General features: G+C 39.0%; 1 protein-coding gene across 4 annotated transcripts in view; it reads right to left on the bottom strand.

Moving 5' to 3' along the window:
- The window catches only part of MSRA (methionine sulfoxide reductase A), a 392,996-nt gene that overhangs the window by 194,348 nt on the left and 172,222 nt on the right, over positions 1-26,426 (bottom strand). For all 4 annotated transcript variants that reach the window (XM_060102637.1, XM_060102638.1, XM_060102636.1 and 1 more), the window contains one exon: positions 4,086-4,205. In XM_060102637.1, coding sequence (XP_059958620.1) covers positions 4,086-4,205 — 120 coding nt within the window. The remainder of the gene's footprint in view (positions 1-4,085; positions 4,206-26,426) is intronic.

Raw genomic sequence — 26,426 nt, 5'->3', positions numbered from 1 at the left:
CATTCAGACATGGATATGCAGCCTGTCTGGACACACACCTGCTTTCACATTCACATGCAGACCCACAAGCAAGCAGGCATGACCAACCTCAGCCAATGGTTCTGGTTCCGTGGCTTGTGATCACCCATCTGTTCGCCAAGACAATACTTGTGGAAGGTCTGACACAAGCTCTGACTCTGGAAGCATCTCCCAGACGATCGGTCAGGGTAGAAGGGAGTGGTAAAGCTAGCCCAGTGGGTTTTGAGAACCCCTTCCTGAGTGCTAGCCCTATAATCCTGGCACCTGCCCCCCAAAGACCCAGTGGCACCTCAGGCTCAGGCGTCCTGCTCTGTGACAGAAGGCAGTTGCCACACAATCCAGGTCCTTGGGCCTCTTTTCTTGAAGGAAGGCAAGAAGGAAGGAAGAAAGGAATACCTTTCCAAAAGACTCCTGGTTGTGACCAAAGTTTTACAAGCTTAATTGCAAACACAAGAGTAAGCAATTTGGAACGTAATGCAAATACTGGAGCACAGACTAGTATTTCTCTCACATGAAACCTCAGCAACGATCATACATCTTAGCAGAGCCTGGGTTTTTCTTTCTTGCAAGGCAGACCCCTCCAGGGCTGACTTGTTCAACAAGGCTTTGAGCACCTGAGGCCCCAGTAGGGAGGTCTAGCCAGTATAACCTGCTTTCTGTCTCCCCCATCCCTCTCCTTGGTCAAAAATCTTTAATTAGCTGGGGACCTTGTTTGTTCTCCTTCCCCGCTATTCCCAGGGATCTGAAGGCTCCACCACTTCTGTGCTAGAGAGACCTTTCTATCACAGCTTCTCTCTGCCTTTTTGTTTTTCCCTTTCATGATCAGAACAACAACAACAAAAAAATCCTGGGGAAAGAAATAATCTCTCCTTCTGAGTCTGGATAAGACCCTATAACTATCTCTTTCCAATCAGGATCAAGTTTCCATGACAACCATGCTTCCGGATGCCACCACTAACTTAGCAGGTAGTGTTTACGTCAAATAGAGAGTTCTTTACCGACCTCCGTGGTTTCTGTACTTCACTGTTGCTACAGGCCTCTAACGCACCACATGTCTGCATGAACTGTATCTTAAAAGGGTTTTTTCCTTTTTCCTTGTAAACATCAGAAAGACCCCAAAAAAACTGCTTGGTATTTTCCTTACAGTAATCATTAAAAAGCATACCGATAGATTCAAAAGTATACATGGAAGAGAATGTGTGGAGGAGGGAAGCATAAATAGGTGGATGGAGAATGGCTGGGCTGTGATGACAGCTGGGTGACTTACACCACAGTCAATGGCATAAGTTTTGAGCTGAGAGCTAAGGAGGTCGGGAGATATGACCTCAGGTAAGTTACTTATTCTCTCTGAGCCTCAACACTCCCTCTGTAAAAAAGCAGAAACTGAGGCCCTTCATGGGGCTGTTTGAAAGATCAGATGGAAAAAAGCAAAGATGCAAAAAGTGCTTGTTACAGTGTCTGGCACAGAGTAGGAGTTCAACAAAGGGCAATTATCATGTTGTTCTTGTTACGGTGAAGAAGTGAATTGGAGAGAGTCTGAGCAAACCAGCAACCATGATATTCTAATTGATGATTAACATTTTGCTGGTAGACAGTAACAATATAAGCAGTAGATATCTGGAGGTTTTCTTAGCAACTTTTCCTCTTAGGCTATTAAGTCAGGTCTGCAATTACAGGAAGGAATCTATTCATTTCCATTCCTAAGCTTTAAGAGGATACACCTGGGCAATCTCCAGGGTTCATCTGAATCTCTCTATTTATAGTTCTGCATAAGCATTTGTTTAATTTTGAAACAGAAGCAGAGGAAAAAAATGGATTAACCATGAACGTATTTGTTCGATATTCCACATTTTCAACACCGATCAGAATATTTCAATTCTTCTCCAGAAGCAAGAAAAAGAAGAATATGTATATTTTCATGACATTTTCATTGGTGCACAGTTCAAATTTCATTTCAAAATCAGAATTCATATTGCAGCAAACAAATCGACCCGCTCATTATCGAACAAACTCCCAAACTCCAATTCCCCCCGTCTACATTCGCAGCACCCTCAAAGAGCTGAGAGGGCCCACAGATAACACCAATGCCAACCTTTATTTTTAAATGATAAAACTATTTACATATTTTTTAAAATCCCATTTCTGTCAATGTGGTGGGCTGTATACTAGATAAACTCTCCCTATTAAGAACTCTTAAGATAGTAAATAAAATATTCTTTTAAAAAATGTATTTTACAGTATGGATGTGCCTCAGGAAATTCAAAACAGAACTATCATACGATCCAGCAACCTCTCTTCTGGGTATACACACAAAGGAAATGAAATCCGTATCTTAAAGAGACATCTCTGCTCCCATGTGCACTGCAGCATTATTCACAATAGCCAAGGTATGAAACAACCTAAATGTCCATCAATGAAGGGATAAAGAAGATGTGGCACATACACACGGAATACTATTCAGTCTAAAAAAATGAAGGAAATCCTGTCATTTGCAACAACATGAGTGAGCCTGTAGGACAGTATGCTAAGTGAAATAAGCTAGACACAGAAAAAAAATACTGCACCGTCTCACTTACAAGTGGAGTCTAAAAAAATCGAACTCACAGAAGCAGAGAGTAGAATGGTGGTTACCAGGGAAATGGGGAGATGTTGGTCAAATGGTACAAACGTTTATTTATGTAAGATGAATTAGCTGTAGAGATACAAGGTACAGCATGGTGACTGTACTTAGTAATACTGTATTGTATACTTGGAATTTGCTAAGAGAGTAGATCAAAGGTGCTCTCACCACCCAAAAAAAGTACATGAGGAGATGGGTATGTTAATTAGCTTGACTATTAGTAATTGTTTCACTATGTATATCAAAGTATCATGCTGTACACCTTAAATATATACCATTTTCATATTTAAAATGAAAAAAAATTTTTAAGAGAAAAATAATGTGCTTTAAATGCAACCAGAGCTGGCAGAAAGGTAAAAGGAAATCCTTGAAGGCCAGAAATAACAAAACAAAACAAATTCCAGAAAGGTTATCTGGTCATTGAGCTAGAATTTGCCACGGAGGCAACTGCCTATCCCAGTCAGCAAATATTTTTCTGTAAAGGGCCGGATCATAAACATTTTAGGTTTCACAGGCCATACTGTCTCAGATGCATCCACTCAAGTGCAACTGTGACATGAAAACATTCACAGATAACATAAATAAATAGTCATGTCTGTGTTTAAAGAAAAAAAAACTTTATATAAACAGGCAGCATGCAGGATTTAGCCTGCAAGCCACAGTTTGACAATCCCTTCATTATAGCCTGATTTTTAGTGTCTTTCCCTCAAGAAAACAAGTCTGGTATATGACATATTTGTCCCAGGTGATAGAGTGATGTGGTGATGGTCCCAATGTCTTCACATCTCTCTGTACACCTGCCTTTGGGAAGTCCCTCCCACACAGATTCTGGGCTAGGCCATGTGACCTGCTTTGGTCAATGGGACCAATAGTAAATGTGACTCAGAGATTTGAAAAGTACTAGCAGAATGGTGCCTGTCCTCTCTTACTGCTCCGTATCTCTGCATCCGCCATCACGTGAATTCACCCAGGCCAGTGTGTGAAGACATACGTTCCATCAACCCCATTACCCCAGGCAAGAGGAAGTGACAGCCAGCAGCAACTGCCAGATGTATGAGCGAAGCCATCAAAGACCAACTAGCCCCCAGGCAACCCACCAGTTGACTGAAATCACATAAATGAACCCAGATGAAACCAGCAGAAGAACCACCAGGCTGAGCTTAGTCTAAATTGCTGACCCACAGAATCATAAGGTAACAAATGATTGTTTTAGCGATTAAGTTTCAGGGTGATTTTTCTGCAACAAAAGCTAAATGACACATTCCGTAGGAAGTCTATTATCTTCTAAAAATATGAAGTGAAAGGCCAGCAAGTATATTTATAGAAACAGGCAAGAGAAGACTGAGAAAACACACAAAAAAATTATTTCCATTTTAAAGATCCCGTCATCCGCCAGCAGGGACGAGTCCGTCCTTGTTCCTTATGTGATAGAGCAAATTCTTCCTACCTGAGCAGACTTCTTCATAAGTAGGATTGGGAGTGTAGCCTCCTGCATAACCAACTTGAGTTGAATATACTCCTTTCAGGGTCCAGAATTTCCTTTCAGCTCCCCAGAAACAGCCCATTCCTAAGAAAAAATATGATACTGATTAGTCCTTTATCAAAAACAAGGTGGTCATTGCATATCAGAAGCCCTGTTACACTAGAAAAGAGAGGTTGTTCCTGTCATCTGGTAATCAAAAATGACTAAGATTTTATCTTTTGAAGAAGTAGAGTTTTTAACACCTAAAAAGAATTTTATTTAAGGTTATTTTCACAGAATGTCTCTTTGCTTTAGTTGTGCAAAAACTTAGAAAGCCTCAAATTTTAATGGAGTTAGTAAAGCTATACCTTTTGAAATAACACAGCAAAAGGATAACTGCATTTGATGAATGATTTCCACACTCAGTTCATTATGGACTTGTCAAAACATAGTAGGTTGTAGGAATAGTAGAAATTAATTTAATGATCAGCATCCTGGTCGTGCTTTCTTTAAAAATTCTACCAAAGGAAGGTAACACTAAATTACTGATTTAAATGGGAAAACTTCCCCAAATCAAAACAGATTGACACAGTATTTGATTAACGATTTCATATGTGTTCAGTTTTTTAAAATGTTTAAAGTCATTAGAAACTTTCATGTGATAAATCGCTGCTCACCAAAAAGAACCGTTTTCTGAGTTCGAGTACTGAACATAATGAATAAGGAAAGAGAGACAGGGGAAGGCAGGGAAAGAGGGAACAACAAATAAAGAAACTCACAAAAATGGCATTCCATTCAACTAGCAAACATTGTGCTCACACCATTGGTTAGTTATTGGATTCCTTTGAACATATGATGAAAACTAAGAACCATCTCCCAAGGATGCACATACTTACACACATCTAAAATGCTGCATTACTTTTCCTGGGCTCCAAATAAAGAATCTTCATTTTTCTACCGAGTTTCTACACTGTCCACAACTGCTATTCTGTGGTCAATTCCTAGATGTAAACAAGATTCCTGCCTCACTCAAGTTTTACATGGCTTTATTAAGTCATATATAATTAAGATCATAGGTAGAACAGTTGGCAAATTAATATATTCCTCCTACTTTAACAATCACTAGATTTGCTAGATTTGATGACAGAGCTAAAAGAAAAATTAGAAATTTACTGAAATTCTTGACACTTGTTAATATACTACTTTAAGAATTCAGAGCAACAACCAAAAAGAAATGTGAATGATGTTATATATTATAAAAAATATATTTGCTCAACTGTGATAGGAAACATACTAACCTATAGTAGGTTAACAGTTAAAAAATATGATAGAGCCAAATGATGAAGTTTAATGCAGTAAAAAAATTACTATTGTGATAACAATGCAATATGGAAATATGTATATAATTATATCATAATTACCTAAGGCTAAATTTAAAAGGGAAAATCACAGTTATATGCATGTTTTTATCACAAAACTATGAAAAAAATTCATACCAAAATAGACTAGAAAGAAATATATAAAATCATAATCATGATTATATTATAGCGGTGAGAATATACAAATATTTTTTTCATTTTTCAAGTTTGTATGTAATAGATTTACATTACTTTATTTTATTATTTTTTTCAGAAGCCAGGAATAGATTTTTTTTTTTTTTTGGCTGTGTTGGGTCTTCATTGCTGCGCGCAGGCTTTCTCTAATTGCGGCGAGCGGGGGCTACTCTTCATTGTGGTGCACAGGCTTCTTATTGCGGTGGCTTCTCTTGTTGCAGAGCATGGGCTCTAGGCGCACAGGCTTCAGTAGTTGTGGCACATGAGCTCAGTAGTTGTGGCTCACGGGCTCTAGAGCACAGGCTCTGTAGTTGTGGTGCACGGGCTCAGTTGCACCGCGGCATGTGGGATCTTCCTGGAACAGGGCTCGAACCCGTGTCCCCTGCATTGGCAGGTGGATTCTTAACCACTGCGCCACCAGGGAAGTCCCTACATTACTTTAAGAACAAAAAATACATACAATTTTTAAGGGAAAGAAAAAAATTCAAGGAAAAACATAAGCATATGCGTTGTTCAAGTTACACACCACTAGATAACATTTTTCCTGTTTACAAGTGAATTGTTTGCTGCTAGTGAATATAGCTAAATATTTACTGAGTATTTACTAAAATTGACTATCCTCAAGTCTCTGAAACAAGGATTCACTGCTAATTTTACTTCCCTGCATTCCTGGGATGAGGGAATTATATTAGTCAGGGTTCTCCAAAGGAACAGAACCAACAGGATTTATACAAATATATATATACAGAGAGATTCATTATGATGAATTGGCTCCCACAGTCATGGAGGCTGAGGAGTCCCATGAGCTACAGTCTGCAAGCTGGAGGCCCAGGAAAGGTGGTACTATAATTCTAGTCCAAACCTGAAAGCCTGAGAACCAATGATGTGAATCCCAGTCTAAGTCTGAAGGCCTGATAACCAGGAGCACTGACGCTCAAGGACAGGAGGAGATGGGTGTCCCAGCTCAAGCAAAGAGAGTGAATTCACCCTCCCTCTGCCATTTGGTTCTGTGCAGACCCTCAATGGTTTGGATGATGCCCACCCGCACTGGTGAGGTTGATTTACTCAGTGTACTGATTCAAATGCTAATCTCTTCCAGAAACGCTCACAGACACACCCAGAAATGATGTTTTACCAGCTTTCTGGGCATCCCTTAGCCAAGTCAAGTTGACACATAAAATTAACCATCACAGGAATGATGACAGGGAATCTCTGGAGAAGGACAGGTAGAAAAGGAGCTGCGCAGCATTACTGAACATAAAAGGCCACAAAGGCATCCAGGAGCTGTGCGGTGTGCCAAGCTGAGGCACCATAGCCCCTGAAGTTCAGAAACTGAGGAGTTCACCGAATAAAATATTTCTGTATCTCACAGGGACTAACAGTGATGGTACCGAAGAGAACTGCACGCCTTCAGTATTCTCCACACACGGTATATAATAGGCTATTTTAGCAACCAGCCTATCCTGACCATTGTCTATAGTACCACACAGACGGCCCCAGAGTCCATATCTTTTATGTCTTCACTACATCCTCGTGATATAAAACTTAAAATGACCAAACAAAAATTTATTGCAGGTAGAGAGATATTTAACCCCCTTTTATGTTTAATAAGAATCAAGATAAGACCTCTGACAGCAGGGAGAATGAACTAGCTCCAGCTGGACAAAGGTCTTCAAGGGGGGCCATGTGTGGCTGAAATAATCCTCCAGGGAACTGTTATACAACGAATGTCAAAATTTTTAGAAAGGTACTTAACTTAGGATAAGCAGTAGCTCTAAGAATAAAACTCCTCCCTGAAGCAATCAGATGTTTTATCTAGTGGCTTCCAGTATAACCTAAGCATTCTTTTATTTGGCTTCGAGTGTGTGTGTGTTTAAACAAAGCAAGGTTTATTAATGGCAGAATTTCTCAGAATTTACCGTAGTCTAGTAAACAACATGAATATCATCAAAGAAGATGTAGTGGGCACTATTTTATTTAAAATATTTTGTATTTTAACCTTTTATTATAAAGTAAAACAGATACAGAAAAACCACACAAAACAGACGCAAAATTCAATGTCTATTATTACTCAAATGGCCTACTAACCACCACCCAGGTCAAGATTTAGAACTTTGCCACCCACCCCAGAAATCCCTCCTTGTATGACACCACAGTCACAACTCCCTTCCTCCCCCCAAAACTAACCACTGTCTGAATTTTATCGTATTCACTTCCTTATGTTTCTTTATATTTTTATCATTCAAGTTATCCATCCTGATACTATACTTTGGTCTTGCTCATTTTAAGAAATCTGATTATGTCTTTAAAGTTCTTTCAATTGACAGGTTTCCTCTTCATTCTTTTCCTTATAATTTATCTATTGAAGAAAACATGAGCCACTTGACCTGCAGAATTTCCCACAGTGTGGATTTTGCCAATTGCATTCTTGTGGTGCAATTCAACTTATTCCTCTATCCTCAATATTTCCTGCAAATTTGCTGCTGGATCCAGAGGCGTGATCAACCTCAGATTTCATCCTTTGGCAAAACTATAGGTGGTACTGTGTAATTTTTTAAACTTTTGAAAAGTTTTTTTCCAGCTTTATTGGTATATAATTCACATATGACATTTATAACACCATCACATATTTGACACACATATATACTGTGAAATAATTAAAACAATAAGGTTAGTTAACACATTTATCACCTCACACAATTACAATGTTTTGTAGTGAGAATATTTAAAATCTACTCTCTTAGCAACTGTCAACTATAAAGTACAGTATCATTAACTATAGTCACCATGATGAACATTAGATCCCCAGAACTTATTCATCTTATAACTGGAAGTTTGTAAACAATTCCCCCAACAACCTCTGGAAACCACCATTCTACTCTCTGTTCTACGAATTTGTCTGTTTTCTTAGCTTCTAATGTAAGTGAAATTATACAGTATTTGTCTTCTCTGTATGACTTATTTCATTTAGGATAATGCCCTAAAGGTCTACCCACATTGTCACAAATGACAGAATTCCTTTGTTTTTTATGGCTAATATTACATTATGTGTTGTGTATATATACACGCACACACATACATATACATATTTATATACACATCAATAGCACACCATCCTTATCCATTAGTCTGTTAATAGCCATTTAGGTTGTTTCCATCTCTTGGCTATGGCTGATAATGCTGGAATGAACATGGGAGTGCAGATATTTCTTCGAGATACTGATTTCATTTCCTTTGGATATATACCCAGAAGTGGGATTGCTTGATTATTCAGTAGTTCTATTTCTAATTTCTGAGGAACCTCCATTCTGTTTTCCATAATGGCTTTACCTACTTACATTCCCACCAACAGTGCACTAGGGTTCCCTTTTCTCCACATCCTTGCCATCCTTGTTATCTTTTGCCTTTTCAGCAGTAGCCATTCTAACAGATGTGAAGTGATATCTCACTGTGGGTTTGATTTGCATTTCCCTGATGATCAGTGATGTTGAGCATCTTTTCATGTACTTGACCATTTGTAAGTCTTCTTAGAAAAATGTCTATTCAGGTCCTCTGCCATTTTCAATCAGATGATTTGGAGGGGTTTTTTTCGAGGGAGGGTTATTGAATTGTATGAGTTCCCAATATATTTTGGATATTAACCCCTTATCTGATACATGGTTTGCAAATATTTTCTCCATTCCATTGCTTCTTCATTCTGCTGTTTCTGTGGCTGTGCATAAGCTTTTTAGTTTGATGTAATGTCACTTGTTTATTTTTGCTTTGTTGCTTGTGCTCTTGGTGTCATATCCAAAATATCATTGCCAAGGCCAATGTCAAGGAGCTTTTTTTCTCTCTGTTTCCTTCTAGGAGTTCTATGGTTTCAGATCTTTACATTCAAGTCTTCAATTCATTTCAAGTTAATTTTTCTGAGTGGTGTGAGATAGGGGTCCATTTTTTTGTATGTGAATATCCATTTCTCTCAACATCATTTATTTAATAGATTTTTCCCCACTGAGTATTCTTGGCTCCATTGTCAAGTGTTAGTTGACCATATATGCTTGAGTTTATTTTCAGGCTCTCTATTCTATTCTATTCTATTCTATTCTATTCTATTCTATTCTATTCTATTCTATTTCATTCGTCTATGTGTCTGTTTTTATTGCAGTAACATATTGTTTTGATTACTATAGTTTTGTAGTATAATTTGAAATCAGGAAGTGTGATGCCTTCAGCTTTGCTCTTCTTTCTCAAAATTGATTTGGCTCTTTGGGATCTTTTTTGGTTCCATACACATTTTAGGATTATTTTTTCTATTTCTGTAAAAAATGCCATTGGAATTTTGATATTGGGTTTAATGTGGAATTACATTTAATCTATAGAATGGCCTTGGGTAGTATGGACATTTTAACAATATTAATCTTTCCAATCCATGAACATGAGATATCTTTCCTCTTATTTGTGTCTTCTTCAATTTCTTTCATCAATGTCTTATAGTTTACAGTGTAAATATTTGTCACTTCCTTGGGTAAATTTATTCCTAATTATTTTATTGTTTTTGATGCTATTGTGAGTGAGATTGTTTTCTCTATTTCTCTTTCAGATATTTCATTTTTACTGTATGGAAATGCAATTGATTTTCATATGTTGCATTACTGTAACTTTACTGGATTCATTGATTACTTTTAACAGTTTTTTGGTGAAGTCTTTAGGGTATTCTATATATAAGATCATGTCATCGACAGACAATTTTACTTCTTCCTTTCTGATAGGGTACCTTTAATTTCCATTTCTTGCCTAATTGCTCTGGATAAGATTTCCAGTATTACGTTGAATAGGAGTACAGAGAGTATCTTCTTTCTGATCCAAACAGAAAAGCTTTCAGCTTTTCACCACTGATTATGACGTTATCTGTGGGTCTGTCATATTTGGCCTTTATTACATTGAAGTATGTTTCTCCTATACCTCTCAAATTTGTTTGAGAGCTTTTGTCATGAAAGGGTGTTGAATTTTGGCAAGCAGTTTCTCTGCATCTATTGAGAGTCATGATTTTTATCCTTCATTCTATTAATCTGGTATATCTCATTTACTGATCTGCAGCTGTTGACCCATCCTTGCATCCCAGGGATAAATCCTGCTTGATCATGGTGTGTGATCCTTCCAATGTGCTGTTGAATTTGATTTGCTAATATTTTGTTGAGAATTTTTGCATCTACATTATTCAGTGATCCTGGCTTGTAGTTTTCTTCTCTTGTAGCATCTTTATCTGCCTTTTATATCGGGGTAATGCTGGCCTCATAAAATTAGTTTGAGACTGTCCCCCCCTCTTCAGTTTTTTTGGAAGAGTCTGAGGACTAGCGTTAATTCTTCTTTAAATGTTTGGCAGAATTTGCCAGTGAAGATATCTGGTCCTGGGTCTTTTTGAGGGGGTAGGATTTTTTTATTACTATCTCAGTCTCCTTAATTGGTTTGCTCAGGTTTCCTGTCTTCATGATTCAGTCTTGGTGGGTTGTATGTTTCTAGGCACTTATCCATTTCTTCTAGGTTATCCAATTTGTTGGTGTATACTTTTTCACAGCAGTCTTTTTTTTTGTAAACAAAAATATTTTTTTATTAGTTTCTGCTTTATAACAAAGTGAATCAGTCATACATATACATCTGTTCCCACATCCCTTCCCTCCTGTGTCTCCCTCCCTCCCACCCTCCCCATCCCACCCCTCCAGGCGGTCACAAAGCACCGAGCTGATCTCCCTGTGCTCTGCGGCTCACAGCAGTCTTTTATGATCCTTTGTATTTCTGTGGTATCAGTTGTAATGTCTCATTTATAGTTTTGTTTATTTGAGTCCTCTCTCCTTTATTCTTGGTTAGTCTAGCTAAAGGTTTATCAATTCTGTTTATCTTTTTCAAAAAACCAACTCTTAGTTTCAATGATTTTTTTCTGTTTTCTTTCTAGTCTTGATTTCATTTACTTCTTCTGTGATCTTTATTATTTCCTTCCTTCTGGTAACTTTGGGCTTAGATTATTCTTTTTCTAAATCCTTAAGGTGTAAAGTAAGGTTGTTTATTAGAGATATTTCTTTTTCTTCAATGTACGCATTTATCACTATAAGCTTCCCTCTTGGGAATGTTTTTACTGCATCCTATAAGTTTTGGTATTTGTGTTTTCATTTTCATTTGTCTCAAAATACTTTCTTGAATTCCCTTTTGATTTCTTCTTTAACTCAGGAGTGTATAGTTTGATTTCCACTACTTTTGAATATTTCAGTTTTCCTCCTGTTATTTATTTCCACGTTCATACCATTGTGTTTGGAAAACATACTAGATGTGATTTCAGTTTTCTTAAATTTGTTAAGGCTTGCTTTGTGGCCTAATATATAATCGATCCTGGAGAATATTCCATGTGTGCTTGCAAAGAATGTGTATTCTGGTGCTGTTGGATGGAATATTCTGTATATGTCTGTCAGGTATATTTAGTTTCTAGTGTTAGTCAGACCTACTGTTTCCTTATTGATTTTCTGTCTGGGTGATCTACCGGATGTTAAAAGAGGGGTATTGACAACTACTACTATTATTTTATTGCTGCCTATTTCTCCCTTCAGTTCTGTTAATATTTGCCTTAAATATTTAGATGTTCCAATGCTGGATACATATATTTACAATTGTTATATCCTCTTGATGAATTAATCCCTTTGTCACTGTGTACTCACCTTCTTTGTCTCTTGTGACCAATTTTGAACGAAAGTTTATTTTATCTGATATAAGTATAGTCACTCCTGTTATCTGTTGGTTACCATTTGCATGGAGTATCTTTTTCCATCCCTTTGCTTTCTACCTATGTGTACTTAAAGCTACTGTGAGTCTCTTACAGGCAGCATATTGTTGAATACTGTTTTTTTTTAAATCCATTCAGCCACTATGTGTCTTTTGAATGAAGAATTTAGTTCATTTATGTTTAAAGTAATTATTCATAGGTAAGAACTTTCTCTTGCCATTTTACTCATTATTTTCTGACCGCCTATTTTTTTACTTCCTTCTTTCTTTTTCCTCTCTTACTGTCTTCCTTTATAATTTGTCTTTTGTAATGGTATTCTTTAATACCTTTGTCTTTTGTGTAACTACTATAGGTTTTTTCCTTTGTGGTTACCATAAGGCTTATATTAAACATCTTATAGATATAATAGTCTATTTTAAGCTGATAACTTAGCTTCGATTACATACAAAAACTCTATACTTTTACTTCTCTTTCCCTCACATTTCATGCTATTGATGTCACACTTTACATTTTTTATATTGCTCATCTGTTAATATGTTACTACAGCTATAGTTATTTTTAATATTATTGGTTTTTAACTTTTCTACTAGAGTTAAAGTGATTTACACACCTCCATTACAGAATTAGGGTGTTCTGCATTTGATTGCATTTTAACCTTTACCAGTCAGTTTTATACTTTTATATATTTTCACATTGTTTACTTAGCATCCTTTCATTTCGACTTGAAGAACTCACTTAACATTTCTTCTAAGGCGGGTCTAGTGGTGATGAACTCCCATAGCTTTTGTTTATCTGGGAATGTCTTTAACTCTTCTTCATTTCTGAAGGACAGTTTTGTTTGGTATAGTATTCTCACCTGGCAGTTTTTTCTTTCAGCACTTTGAATATACCATCCCACCACCTACTGGTCTGCAAGGTTTCTGCAGAGAAATCCACTGATAGCCTCATGGAGATCCCCTTGCAAAGGACAAGTCATTTTTCTCTTGCTGCTTTCAAAATTCTACCCTTGTCTTTGGCTTTTAACATTTTAATTACAATGTATCTCAGAGTAATGTTCTTTCGGTTGATCCTGCTTGGGGTCCTTTGAGCTTCCTATACTTGCGTGTCATTATCATTCCCAAGACTTGCAAAGTTTTCAGCTATTATTTCTTTAAATAATCTTTTCCCTCCTTTCTCTCTCTCTTCTCCTTCTAGGACTCCCATGATAGAAATTTTCAAACACTTCAGGGTATCACATAATTTGCATAAGTTTTCTTCACTCTTTTTCATTCTTTGTCCTTTTTGTTCCTCTAACTAGCTAATTTCAAATGATTTGTCTTTACGTTCACTGATTCATTCTTCTACATGAACAAATCTGTTGTTGAAGTTCTCTACTGAGCTTCAACATTCCATTGTATTCTTCAGCTCCAGTAATTCTGTTTAGCTCTTTTTATGGTTTTATTTCTTTATTAAACTTTTCACTTTATTCATGCATCATTTTCTTGATTTTGTTTAGTTGTCTACTTGTGTTCTCTTGCATTTCATTCAATTTCTTTAAGACGATTATTTTGAATTCCTTGTCAGGCAAAGCACAGATCTCCGTTTCTTTGCCTTTGGAGCTGTATTCGTTTCTTTTGGCAGTGTCATATTTGCCTGATTCTTCATGATCCATGTAGCCTTGCATTAGTGTCTGTGCATTTTTCAAAATTTTATTTTACTGAAGTATAGTTGATTTACAATGTGTTAATTTCTGCTGTACAGCAAAGTGATTCAGTTATACATATATATACATTCTAGGGTCTGTGCATTTGAAGGAGCAAACACTTCTTCCAGTCTTTACAGACTGGTTTCTATGTTCTTTGATCAGGAAGCACATAATGTCTGGCCATCTCTCTTTTTGTGATGTTAGCATCTACTGATGCTCAATGCTTAGGTGTGTTAATTCCTTGAGAGCTGCAAAATGGTGATTTTCAATTCTCTCACTTCTTTTTCATTCATTAGTTGAAATACCTTTATAATGAAAAGCTTCCCCTCAACTATTATTTTGTTACTCAGTGGTACAGTTCATAAAATAAAGGGAAGATAAATGTTGGATTATGTCCATTGACTTAGCAGTCTTCAAGATGATGAACTTGCCCAATCCAAGGTTGACCAATTTTTTTTTTAAGATTTTTTTTAAATTTATGACTGTATAGGGTCTTTGTTGCTGTGCACAGGCTATTTCTAGTTGCGGCGAGCAGGAGCTACTCTTTGTTGCAGTGCACAGGCTTCTCATTGCGTGGCTTCTCTTGTTGTGAAGCAAGGGCTCTAGGTGCACAGGCTTCAGTAGTTGTGGCACGCAGGCTCAGTAGTTGTGGCTCATGGGCTCTAGAGTGCAGGTTCAGTAGTTGTAGCACATAGGCTTAGTTGCTCCACGGCATGTGGGATCTTCCCAGACCAGGGCTTGAACCCGTGTGCCCTACACTGGCAGGCAGATTCTTAACCACTGTGCCACCAGCGAAGTCTGACCAATTAGTTTTTAAAATATCATTATAAATGCATTTATTTAAACATATTTGATATGTTTCACCCTTTCAATTACCCCTCTCTTGTAAGCTCTACCTGTCATATCTTTGGCTAGGGAGAGCCTCTTCAAATTGTCTCCTGAGTCCCTTTTGAAATACTCTCAATAGTGTCTTATTGCTTCCTTGCTATCTGGTATGACAGGATATTCCAGGCTTGTATATTTCCTACCCCATGTCTGGAATCAGCCATTTCTCCAAGAAGGCTCGTTTCTTTAAATGAGAATAGGTACCTCAAGACCATCACTTGGGTACTAGTGATACTTACTGCAGAGTGCCCAGCTATGAGACCATGTGGCTAAAACTGCCCATCAAAATCTAAGTCTTGTCAGACCCACCAAATCATAATGTCAAAAGAGTGCAACAGCAATCCATCACAAGATAGAAGCTGTGCATCTGGAATCATACAGAAGCAGGACCAGGTGGTCTTGTAGGAATAAGTAGCCAGACTCCCACAGCGTCCACCAGGGTTGCACCAAAACCACTCCCTCAGTTCACACCTATGGATGTAAGGGGATACTATACAACCAGCTGAAGGACAAGAAAAAGGCTGGATTTTGGTTTATAAATGGTTGGCTTACTATGTACAGATGCAAGCCAAAAATTCATAGCAGCCACACTGTAGTCTCACTCAGGAGTGGCCATAATAAATAGTGATAAAGGAAAATCCTCCCAACTGGTGACCTTCAAACAGTGCACCAGTTGCCCACTTCATGTGGAAGGAAAATAGCCCAACTTTAGAAATCAAGCCTTTAGAAAATGGCTTGGCTGGCTAGTGAGAATCCAGAAGCAAAAATACTGAAAGGGCAGGAACAAGGAAATCTGAGGTAGAAACATGTGGATGGACATAGGAGTGAGTATGTGCTATGAAGATATCTGCATCACTTGTTAAAGCCAGTCGGCGGGCATCCACCAAGAAAGAGGCACTAAACAACAAAGCTGACAAAGTGACCTGGGTTTGTTGGTCAGCCTGGTCAGCCTGTTCCACTGGCCACCCCAGTACTGGCATGATGGGCGCAGGAACAAAGTGGCCATGGTGGCAGAGATGGAGTCAACATTGGCACAACAGTGGACTCCCACTTACCAAGTTTTATCCACTGTTGCCATCACCAAATATCAACTCCAAGCATCTGGTACAGCACCATTTCTCAAGGGGAACAACCAACCACTAGATGGCAAAGGGGAAACGCTGGGTTCCTTCCATGCTGAAAGGGCCAGTGGTTTGTTCTCACAGTAACAGACATATTCCAAGCGTGGGTTTCACTTTCCTGCTTTCAGAATCTCAGCCAACTACTGTTACATATAACACTGTTTCAGACCAGGAGACCAGGTTTCCAGCACAAAAGATGCAGCAATGAACCCATGACTACAGTTTCCACCTGTCTTATTATATACCACACCATCCAGAAGCTGCCGTTCTGATTAAGCACCGGAACATCCCCGAGGCACAGTTGCAGCACCAGTTCAGGGACAATTCTCTGTGAGGGTACAGTGCTATCTTTTGGAACACTAAATATGCAGTGAATCAATGACCCCAAAGATACTGGGGCACTGTGTCCCAAAAAAGAAAAATACACGTATTAGAAAAAAGGGGTGAAAACAGGATTGGCTCCACTTACCATGATTCCTAATGACCCATTGGGAGACTTTGTACTTCCTGTCCTAGAACTCTTGGCTCTGTAGATAGAGTTAGAGGTCCTGGTCTTCAAAAGGGTACAGGTTCACCAGGGAACACGGCCAAGAGTCCACTGAATTATATGCTGCTGCTGTTGCCTAGGCACTCTGGCTCCTTGCGTCCAGGGATAAGCAAGCAAAAAGAGCTTGCCAGGTGGAACTGACCCACAAGCAGTGTAGGAGATCTCTCTTGGGCCTTGAAAACATTTGGTGTCACAAGTTATATAAATTTTAGCCAATGAGATGTTTCAGAATTTTACCTCATTGTGATTTTAACATATACTTGGCTAATTACCAGTAAGGTTAAGCATCTTTTCATATTGTATACTGGCCATTCATGCTTTCTCTTTTGTAAATTGCTTTTGTCCATTTTTCTATTAGCTTATATTTTTCTTGTTGATTTGTTGGAGTTTTTATATATTCAGAACACTAATTCTTTTGTCAATTTTATGTTTGCAGATATCATCTTGTATCTGATGTGCCTTTCACCTTCATTTATGATGCCTATTGTCATGCAAGTATTTTAAATTTTAATTGTGGCTAAATTTCTCTATATTTTCCTTTATAATTTGTGCTTTTTGTATATAATGCATAAGAACTCTTTCTACACATTAAAGTCATAAAGATAGTATCCTATATTTTCAGAACTTTTAAAGTTTTGATCTTCATTTTAGGTTGCTAATCCATCTGGAAATAATTTTTTGTGTAGGGTATATAGTAGGAATTCAATTTACTTTTTTCTATATGGATAACCAAGTATCCAAAATAAATTATTATTTATTAAATAATCTATTACTTCCTTACTTATCTCTAATGTCATCTCTATCCTATATCATTATGAATGATCCTGTTTCTGGGCTATCTGTTATATTCCATTCATTTGTCTGTTCCTGCACTAATAACACACTGCTCTTCATTCATGTATTCAACAAATATTTATTCATTGCCTACCACGTGCCAAGAAGTGCTCTCGGCACATGGAATACACGAGTGAACAAAACGAAGATCCTAACCTCTTACAGAGCTTACAATCTAGTGGCAAAAGACAAATAATATACACTAAAAATAAGAAATAAGCACACGATATAGCAAGTAAGAGAGGTAAAGAGCTATTAAAAAAAAGAAAAGAAAAGTGGAACAGAGTCAGAGGGATCAGGAGTGCTGGGGAAGGTGCAATATTAAATAAGGTCTTGGGGTGGACCTCAAAGAGATGGTGACTTCAATAAAGACTTGAAGGCAGTAAGGAGGTCGCCCATTCAGTTATCTGGGGTACGCAGTGTTCCAGGCAGAGAAAAGCATCACTACAAAGGCACCAAGAACATGCCTGCTATGTTTAAGTGGCAGGAAAGAAGCCAGGATGGCTTGGGTGGAGTGAGCAGGGGGAAGCAGTGGGACACAGATCAGGTAAGCCGGATCGTGTAGGGCCTTGGGGGCTACTGTGAGGACTTTGGATTTTACTCTGAGTGAAATGAATAGCCATGGTTGAGTTCTGGGCAGGAGAGGGGAATGACATAACTCATGTTTTACAAGGTTCACTCTGGCTGTTCTCTGTTGAGAACAGACTGGAGTGGACTAACCGCAGAAGCAGGGAATGCTTAGGAAACTACTGCTATAGCCCAAGTGAGAGATGCTGGTGGGTCAGACCTGGAAATAGCAGGGGAAGTCACAAGTCATGATCAGATTTGGGATACTTTTTGTAGAACCAAAAGGATTTCCTGACAGATCGGAAGCAGGGTTTGAGAGAAACAGAGAGACAAGGATGATTCTAACTGATTTTAACAGTTTTATATCTCCCTGTCCCATTATTATTCTCCTTCTTTTATCTCACTTTATTGCATTGGCTAGGACCTTCCACACAATGCTGAATAACAGGGGTGATGGTGGGAAGCCCTGTCTCTTCCTAATGTTAGAGAGAATGCTCCAATAAGGATGAGGTTTGCTGTAAGTTTTCAGCAGATACTCTTATTCAAGTTAGGAAAGTTTCCTTCCATTCCTAGTTGTAAAGAAAGAGTTTTTGCCATGAATGAGATTTGAGTTTTAACAATGCTTGCATTCTTTTGAGATGATCATAGGGTTTCCAAATCCTGTAATCTCTTAAAGTAATATATTACTTTTATAAATTTTTCTGAACCATCCTTCAGTAAACTTTACCTACTCATAATGCATTTTAATATTGAAGAATTACTTTTCCTAATATGTTATTTCAATTTTTTTCATTTATGTTCATAAGGAAAATACGTCGTAATTTTATTTCCTTATACTATCTTGTCCAGAATTAGAATCAAGGTTATATTGGCCTCATAAAATGGACTGGTTAACATCTCTTTTTTTCTTTTTTCTTTTTCTTCTATGTAATGTTGCATTAGAAAAATTTATTTGTTCCTTGGAGTTACAATAAAACTTTCTGAACCACCTAGACCTCGTGTCTTTGGAGAGGAGAAGGCAGGGATGAGGAAAAACTGTCTCATTGTTATGGGTTTATTCAAGTTTTCCTATTTCTATTTCTGTTTTTAGACGTTTTCATTACAGAACAAATCTTGGCTTTCACTGATCCTCTTTTTTTTTTTTGGTTCATTTTCTATGTCTGCTTTTTCTTTATGGTTATCCTGTTGTACAGTTTACTTTTATTCTGTTCCTTTCCTACTTTCTTGACATGAATACTAAGCTTATTTAATTTTCAAGTGTTCTTGTTCTTTGATAAATGTATTTAAGGCTATATATTTTCCTCTAAGTTTTGCTTTAAATATATCCCACATATTTAAATATGCAGTACTTTCCTCATGATTCTTTTCTAAATATTTTATAATTTCCAAGTTACTTCCTTTTAACTCAAGGATTAGTTAAGGGTGTACAATTTAGTTTCCAAATATATGGCCTGTTTCTTATACTAGCTTTTCATTTTGATGCATTGTACTTAGAGAACATGGTCTTTATTGTGTTCTTTTGAAATCTGTTGAGACTTATTTTATGGCCTACTGCAAGAGACAGGTGAACCTTGGAGTCCTGGAGCATAAGAGGTGTCTTTTACAGAATATAACCAAATGGTTCTTTAAAGAATATTTTATCCCAAGGTTATACTGATGCTAACGGTCTGTAGACTACAATCATTAAAACTTGTTACTTCATAAAAATTTTCCAAAACTCCTGCTGGATTTTTTAAAATTTAGAGTTACCTTTAGATTCCTGCATTTATACTCAAACTTTTTACCTGTCATTTCTCATGAATATTATCTGTGGCTATGGGATTTTTTAACACTTTTGGGAATTACTTTATTTTCCCTTAGCATTTATGATACTCAGCTGAAATCTTCAGAAAGAACTTTAAAGAAACTTCAAATTTTCAGAAAGCCCTTTGCATTCACACTGCAATTTTTGACCTGTCAGTAAAGATCTGTGATTTTTGAAATGCTGTTTTTCTAAAAATAAATGAGAAGCTGACCACTACAACTCTGGCACATTTGAAGGCAGTCTTACTTACCTGCCTCAGGACTCTGCATAAACTGGCTAGAACAAGTTCTGCTCCCTAGTATATTCCATGCTCTGCTCACTAGCACGCACCCTTCTCCTGCTCTGCCTGCGGACAGGTGTTACTGAATAACAGCCTTCAGACATCAGGTAGATTAGGAAGAGTGCTCCATCCTGTCAGACTGCAAACCGAAAAGGAGGCTGGGCTTTCAACAGTACATGTGCAGTCACCCATGTTCCTTTCACATTTTATCCAAATATTCCCTCTCTTCCAGCTCTTTTCCCTACTTTTAGACTTTACTCAGAACACAGCCACGTTCGCAGTCATTTCCAGGGTTACCTCCACGACTAGGATCCCAGAAAGGTAGACAGGACAGCAGTGTGACACAGCCACCCCACTTCTGAGATCGCATACTCCCCACTCCCCCCTCCTCCCCAACTCCTTTGCAGTTTGACAGCTCAAGCTCACAAAGTCACTTTGCCCGTTTTAACTTGCTGTAAGGCACACTTTCCTTTTTCTGCATTTAAAACAGCCTTTTTCTATATAGTTCAAACCACATATCCTCTATTTGGAAATGGCTCTTAACCCATAGGTCTAACCCCTGACCATCCATCCACCTAAGAAAGCTTCAGAAAGACGCATTTCCAACTCCCTGCTGGGTATCTCCACCTGGAAGGCTCCCTGACACCTTGAATTCAAAACATCTAATACCTAATTAACCAACCAAGCCAGCATCTTCTTCTGATGTCTCTGTTTTAATTACACTGGAATTTTCCCAGACCCTTAATAGGAAAGGGGAGAATCACCATTTTTCTTCCCTTTCATTTGTCTCAGCCTCAACAGTCTCCTGATGTCCTGTTATTTGTCCCTCATATTCTCCTCCCTTTCCCATCACGACCCTAGTTCCGGCCACTTGCTGCCTCTTCAACTGTCCGCCCACCTCAGCTTTGCTCCCTCACTCCCACACCCATTGCTTTCAGGTCAATTTCCGTCACAGACACTTTCCAACGTGTCCCTTGTCTTTTTTAAAACCGTGAGTAGGTAACATGCAAGAGTCTTAAGCATTAATAACACCTTTTAATCCTATGATTCCACTCCTATGAAGCAGCTGTAGGAAAAATTTTTCAATTGGCAAATATTGATTTTCTGGAAATATTTTAACAGCATTATTTATAATAATAAAAAATTTAAAACAACCTAAATATTCAAAAGTAGAGAAAGTATTTAATAAATGATGGTCCACCCATAATTTGGAGAAGAGTGCTATGTATCCACTTTTCTAAGATTATTTGATTACATGTAAAAATATCCAAAATAACGTTAAGGGGGAAAAAGCAAAATATTAGACTATACGGAGAATATGTTCATGTTTTGTTTAGTCTGTTTACACTTTGACAAACAGACTCAAGGGGAATACATCAAAATGTTAATAGTGGCTATTAACTCTGAGTAAGATTACAGGTGACTTTTATTTTCTTCTTTATAGTCTTCAGTATTTTCCAAATTTCTGCAAGAAGTATGTATTCCAATTGTCATAATCAAAAAGAAGTTTTTAAAAAATGTTTACACAGATTGATAGATACCTGGTCTGGAAGGAAATGCAATAAAATATTAGAATAATAGTTGCCTCTGGTTGCTCCCTTTTGTGTTCTTATATATTTTCCAAATTTTCTCTAATGCGCGTGTGTTATAACCAACACGATTAAGGTGGTTACTAAAGTTCTAACATCTATACCCTCTCCTCAGCCCAACCAGAACACTCTGTGCCATTCTACCCTCACTGGTCGTCACGTTACCCGCTCACACTGTGCATCTTCCACCCACCTCCACCCTTGGAAACCCTGCCGACCCGCCCTGAGTAACTTCAGATACCACCTTCTCCCTAAGTCTTTCCAGAATGCCATTCAGACATAAGGTGCCTCTTCTTGGAACCCCAAGGCGTGTCCAAGCCTCTGCACTCAGCCATTTACATGGTCTGCCTGATGGGATGACTGCTGGCTCCCTGCACCATGAACTAAGAACACAGGGCCTGCCTCTCTGGACCCGGTTTTCCTTCTATCACCTATCATGGCACCTTGCCGTATTAGGCGGCATGGGGCAGGGGGCGGGGCTGGTGTCGAATGAATTGAACTGGGATTCTTCGAAAATTTAATGGACCATCTTTTATAATTATGGTGGACTTTATAATGGAGGCACTCCTAGAAACCACAGTGCCAGTTTATGGAGAGTTCAGATCTTCCTTGAGGCTTCGGAAGTGGAAACCCAATGATTCTATGGAGAGAAAATGTAGTGCTGAGCAAAGAAAAAAAAAAGTTCTCATTTCACTTGTCTCTTTGCTCTGCCAAATTCCTGAGCTGTTGGAGACACGGGTTCAGAAGCACCAAAAGCCATCAGTTTGAGCCAGGCCTATACGCTCAAACACTTACTACCTATTCAGCCTCAGGGAAGCGCCTGATACTCTTTTGTCTTTTCTTTTTCTTTTTAATTGACGTATAGTTGATGTACAATATTATATAGGTTCTAGGTGTACAATACAGTGATTCATAATTTTTAAAGATTATAATCCATTTACAGTTATTATAAAATATTGGCTAGATTCTCATGCTGTAGCCCTATACTCTTTAAGTCTTAGTTTCCTCATCTATAAACTAGGAATAGAAATATTACTAATCACAGAGTCACTGAAAGGATTTCATGAATAACACAGAAAAAGCGTCAAGCATACAGTAGGTACTCAATAAGTGTTCATTTCCATTCTCTTCTCTCACTTTCCCTGCTGGCCCCACCTTCCCCCTCCCAACATACACGTGCACACACTCAGCACTCCCTCTCTCAGTCCACCCAAGGTCAGAGCTGCTTCTCCTGTCACCCTTGGTCTCTGAGACGTCACACTGTCCTGTGGGAGAACCCGAGAGCCCTCCCCTCCATCCTCAAATGAAACAGAGAGCCTCGTGGTCTCATATACAGCCTCTCTGGATTCTGCCAGAACTCTCAGAATCTCTCTGAGCCAGTCTCCCCATTTCCTGAGCATATAACTCTCTGGTTACCACCACTCAACTCAGACATCCCTTCTCTAACAGCTACTTCTCAGCCCATCACTTTTTTCAGAGCTTAACGGCCCTTCACATTCCTGCCTTCTCACTGCCTCCTTCCTGCCTAATGTCACCAGCCAAGTCTGTCATTCCAGACCCACAAAGAATGTACTGCGAGTTATGTGCCTCTTGACCGCTCAGAGGGATGTCTTAATCATCTGAAAAAATGAGTAGAACTAAGTTACTTCTAACATCCAGCTTGGTCATTGAATGGTCTGAGGACTCTCTGGAGAGAATAATAAGAAGAATTGAAATCTGTTTTCCTCTTTTCTTCTTCTCTTCAACTTTAAATGTGACTTTGTGACTGTCATCGGTGAGCAAATAAAATTTTTCCTACAAACAGTACATAACCTGGTATCCTTTACATTATAAGAAGAAAAAGGAAGAAAGGGAAGGGAAAGGTACAAAGGAGTTTACATTTTTCAAGTGTGGCTGGGAGCCACACATTGTACGAGTATCTGTGTGCACATGGAATCTCTCAATAACCCTACCAGGAAGATGGCATTAGCCCCACTTGAAGGATCAGAACATGGAGATTCAGAGAGATTAGGTCACTTGCCCAAAGACACGGAACCAAGGCAGACCTAGGATTCTGACTCAGGCATGCCTGGGACTCAAAGCCCATGTTCTTTCCACTGTGCCATGCTGCACCCCTAGCAACAATTTCAGAAGCTGGTCTGCATGGGACACTGTGGAGCAGCCTGAGTTAAGAGCCTCCTGATTACAGATGTAGGATTGAAGGGGGATTCTGTTGCATCACTTTATCCATTCTAGAGAATTCAGTGGCACCTGGTAAATAAGAGGCAGTTCGTGTGGATCTCGTGAAAACAGCATGATTTTATGGAGCACTCTGCTGGAATTACCTTTTCTGCAATGGGATTTTACTGTATATAAATGAAGTATGCAGAGAGTCAACAGCAAAGGCACAGTGCACGACTCCCAACACATTCCCAAGGCACTCCTTTCTGTGGCTCCTTGTCCTCTTTAAAGGCACAGGGATGACATCCAGATGTTATGACTCTGATGATGTCACATCTGGTCCAGATGAGAGCTCCCACCAGGGCAAGAAACTGAAACGCAAATTCCAGCCACAATCGGACAGGTGTGAGCCCTTTATCAGAAGGTGGAACCTGGGCAGACATGGGGACTGTGCTCGGCTAAGTTCTAGAAAGGCAACTCAGAAGGCCTGAGACAGCCAAGAGGCGGCCTGTCCCTGGTCACAGACACACATTCACAGACGCTGGCTGTGTGTGGCTTGGGGTGAATCACTGCTGGTCAGCTGTCCAGCAGAGAAGAGGGCAGGAGAAGGGCGATTTGAAGATAATTTTCAGCTCTAAGACACCATGACTCTCCCAAAGAAGATGAATACAGGAGGTAGAAATGTAAATGAAGTCACAATACACTTCCTATGTTAGCTTGGCTTTTTAGCAAACCTACATCATATTAAATAATTCAACAAGATGCTTTCCTTATCACAACTTACTTGAAAACTACAAAATTTTTAAATACCTTCTGCTAGAAAAGAAACCATACAGCAATCAGAATCCGATTGATATTTTCAGTCCACATCAATTCCTAATGCTGCCTTAATTTTATTAAGTACTGTTCGCAGTCTCTTCCCAAATTTAAAACATGCCCATAGAGACACATATGCTCCACTGGGCCTCTGTACTGTGACTAATGCAGCTCCAAGTTCTTTATACATATTGTTGTGTTTCACCCTCTACCCTAGGAATAGCCTCTGAAGAGTAGTGGGTCTTTATTCACCAAGAGGATTCAAGAACCAGAATTCCAAGATTGTAAGGGACCTGACCTCTCATCTAGCTTAAATGCCCTGCTAGTATTAAAGCATCATGGCAAATGGCTGAACTGCCCTCAACCTTGAAGCGGTCCAGTCCACACCTCTGCAGATCTAGTGATGGTTGGGAAGCTCTTTCCTACATTGAGCCAAAACCCTAGAGTTTTCCCTCCTCCGCTCTGATCCTCTCCCTCAAGGTCACACAGGACATGCATAGCCCCTCTTCCTCATGACAACCTGTCAACCCTTTGATCATCTGAAGACAGCTCTTGTAAGCTGATTACAAGCCTCTTCATTTGCTCACTACACATATTTCTGAATCCACTCACTATGTGTGTCTGGACTCCAGTGTGTCTGGACCCTTCAAGGACAGTGGAGCCACACCGCTCCCCAAGTATGGGCTGATGAAGCTGTGGGTTCCCTGGACAGGATGACCATGGCCCTGCCAGCACTGTGAAAGCCCAGGTTTCACCAAACCAGCTCACTGGAAGCAGCACGGTTCTCGTAGCTGCTGGAAAGCAAGTGGTTGCTAGCTGGACTAGAGGATAATCGATGACTGATAGACAGCAGCACCTCAATGCAGGAGGAGCAAACTCCTCCTGAGGACATGAACATGAGGCTGAAGACAAAACCGGCTTAGAGTGAGCTGTGCATTTTATCAGGGCCTGACAAATACGTTCAACAGCTCACCTGGGGCAAAGAAAAGAAAGCCTTAAGAAAAAAAAAATAGCATTCAGTTTTCCTAGGAAGCATCCTTTAGTATTTCTCTGTCTCCTACATGTATCTGTTCATGGGCCCTGCCTTCTCTAGGTACTTGCAATTTTGTTTTCCCTTCTACATTGGGTAAGAGGTTGATGGAATTTCAGTGAACAAATGACCATGACATTTGCCAGTGGGTGTTGATTAACACAGCAGAATGCCTTCAGTTCCAGCTGACTCCTAAGAGAAAATGTAGGACATGTGGAGGCAGAAAAGAAATCCCAGATGAAGAAGTCTTCCTGAAAGGTCCCCCAAATAATCTGCAACCACAATGTACAATATGACCTTCTTCTTACCTTTCCAGAGAAGCAGAAAAACACAGGGAAGCTAAGGTCAGCCTGGATCATTCCATTTCATCAAGAAGGAATGGTATGGTACAGCTGGGAGGGCAGTTAGTGAAAAACAAGGCTTTTGTGTTACCAGAAGACTTGTTGTAGCAGAAGCTGTGAACCTCGGCCACTAGCTTACACCAAATCTCATGGCAAGGTCCACAGGGTCCAGACACAACAAGGCAATCCTAATGGCATCATAGACTATACCCTAGGCTACTGGTCCAGTGAATCTGAGGAATTTGGAAACTTCCATCTTTCCTCTGGCATACCCCACTGTCATTTACATTTTTTTCTTTCTGGCATGGATATACTGCTTCCTCTTTCACTTTCCTATGTCTCAACCATTTTTTCTGCCTTGAAA

Source organism: Mesoplodon densirostris, chromosome 6 (genome assembly GCF_025265405.1).
Source record: "Mesoplodon densirostris isolate mMesDen1 chromosome 6, mMesDen1 primary haplotype, whole genome shotgun sequence".
In the NCBI taxonomy this organism is placed as follows: Eukaryota; Metazoa; Chordata; class Mammalia; order Artiodactyla; family Ziphiidae; genus Mesoplodon; species Mesoplodon densirostris.
The sequence above is the reverse complement of the archived record's forward strand: the minus strand, read 5'-3'. Positions and strand labels throughout refer to the sequence as shown.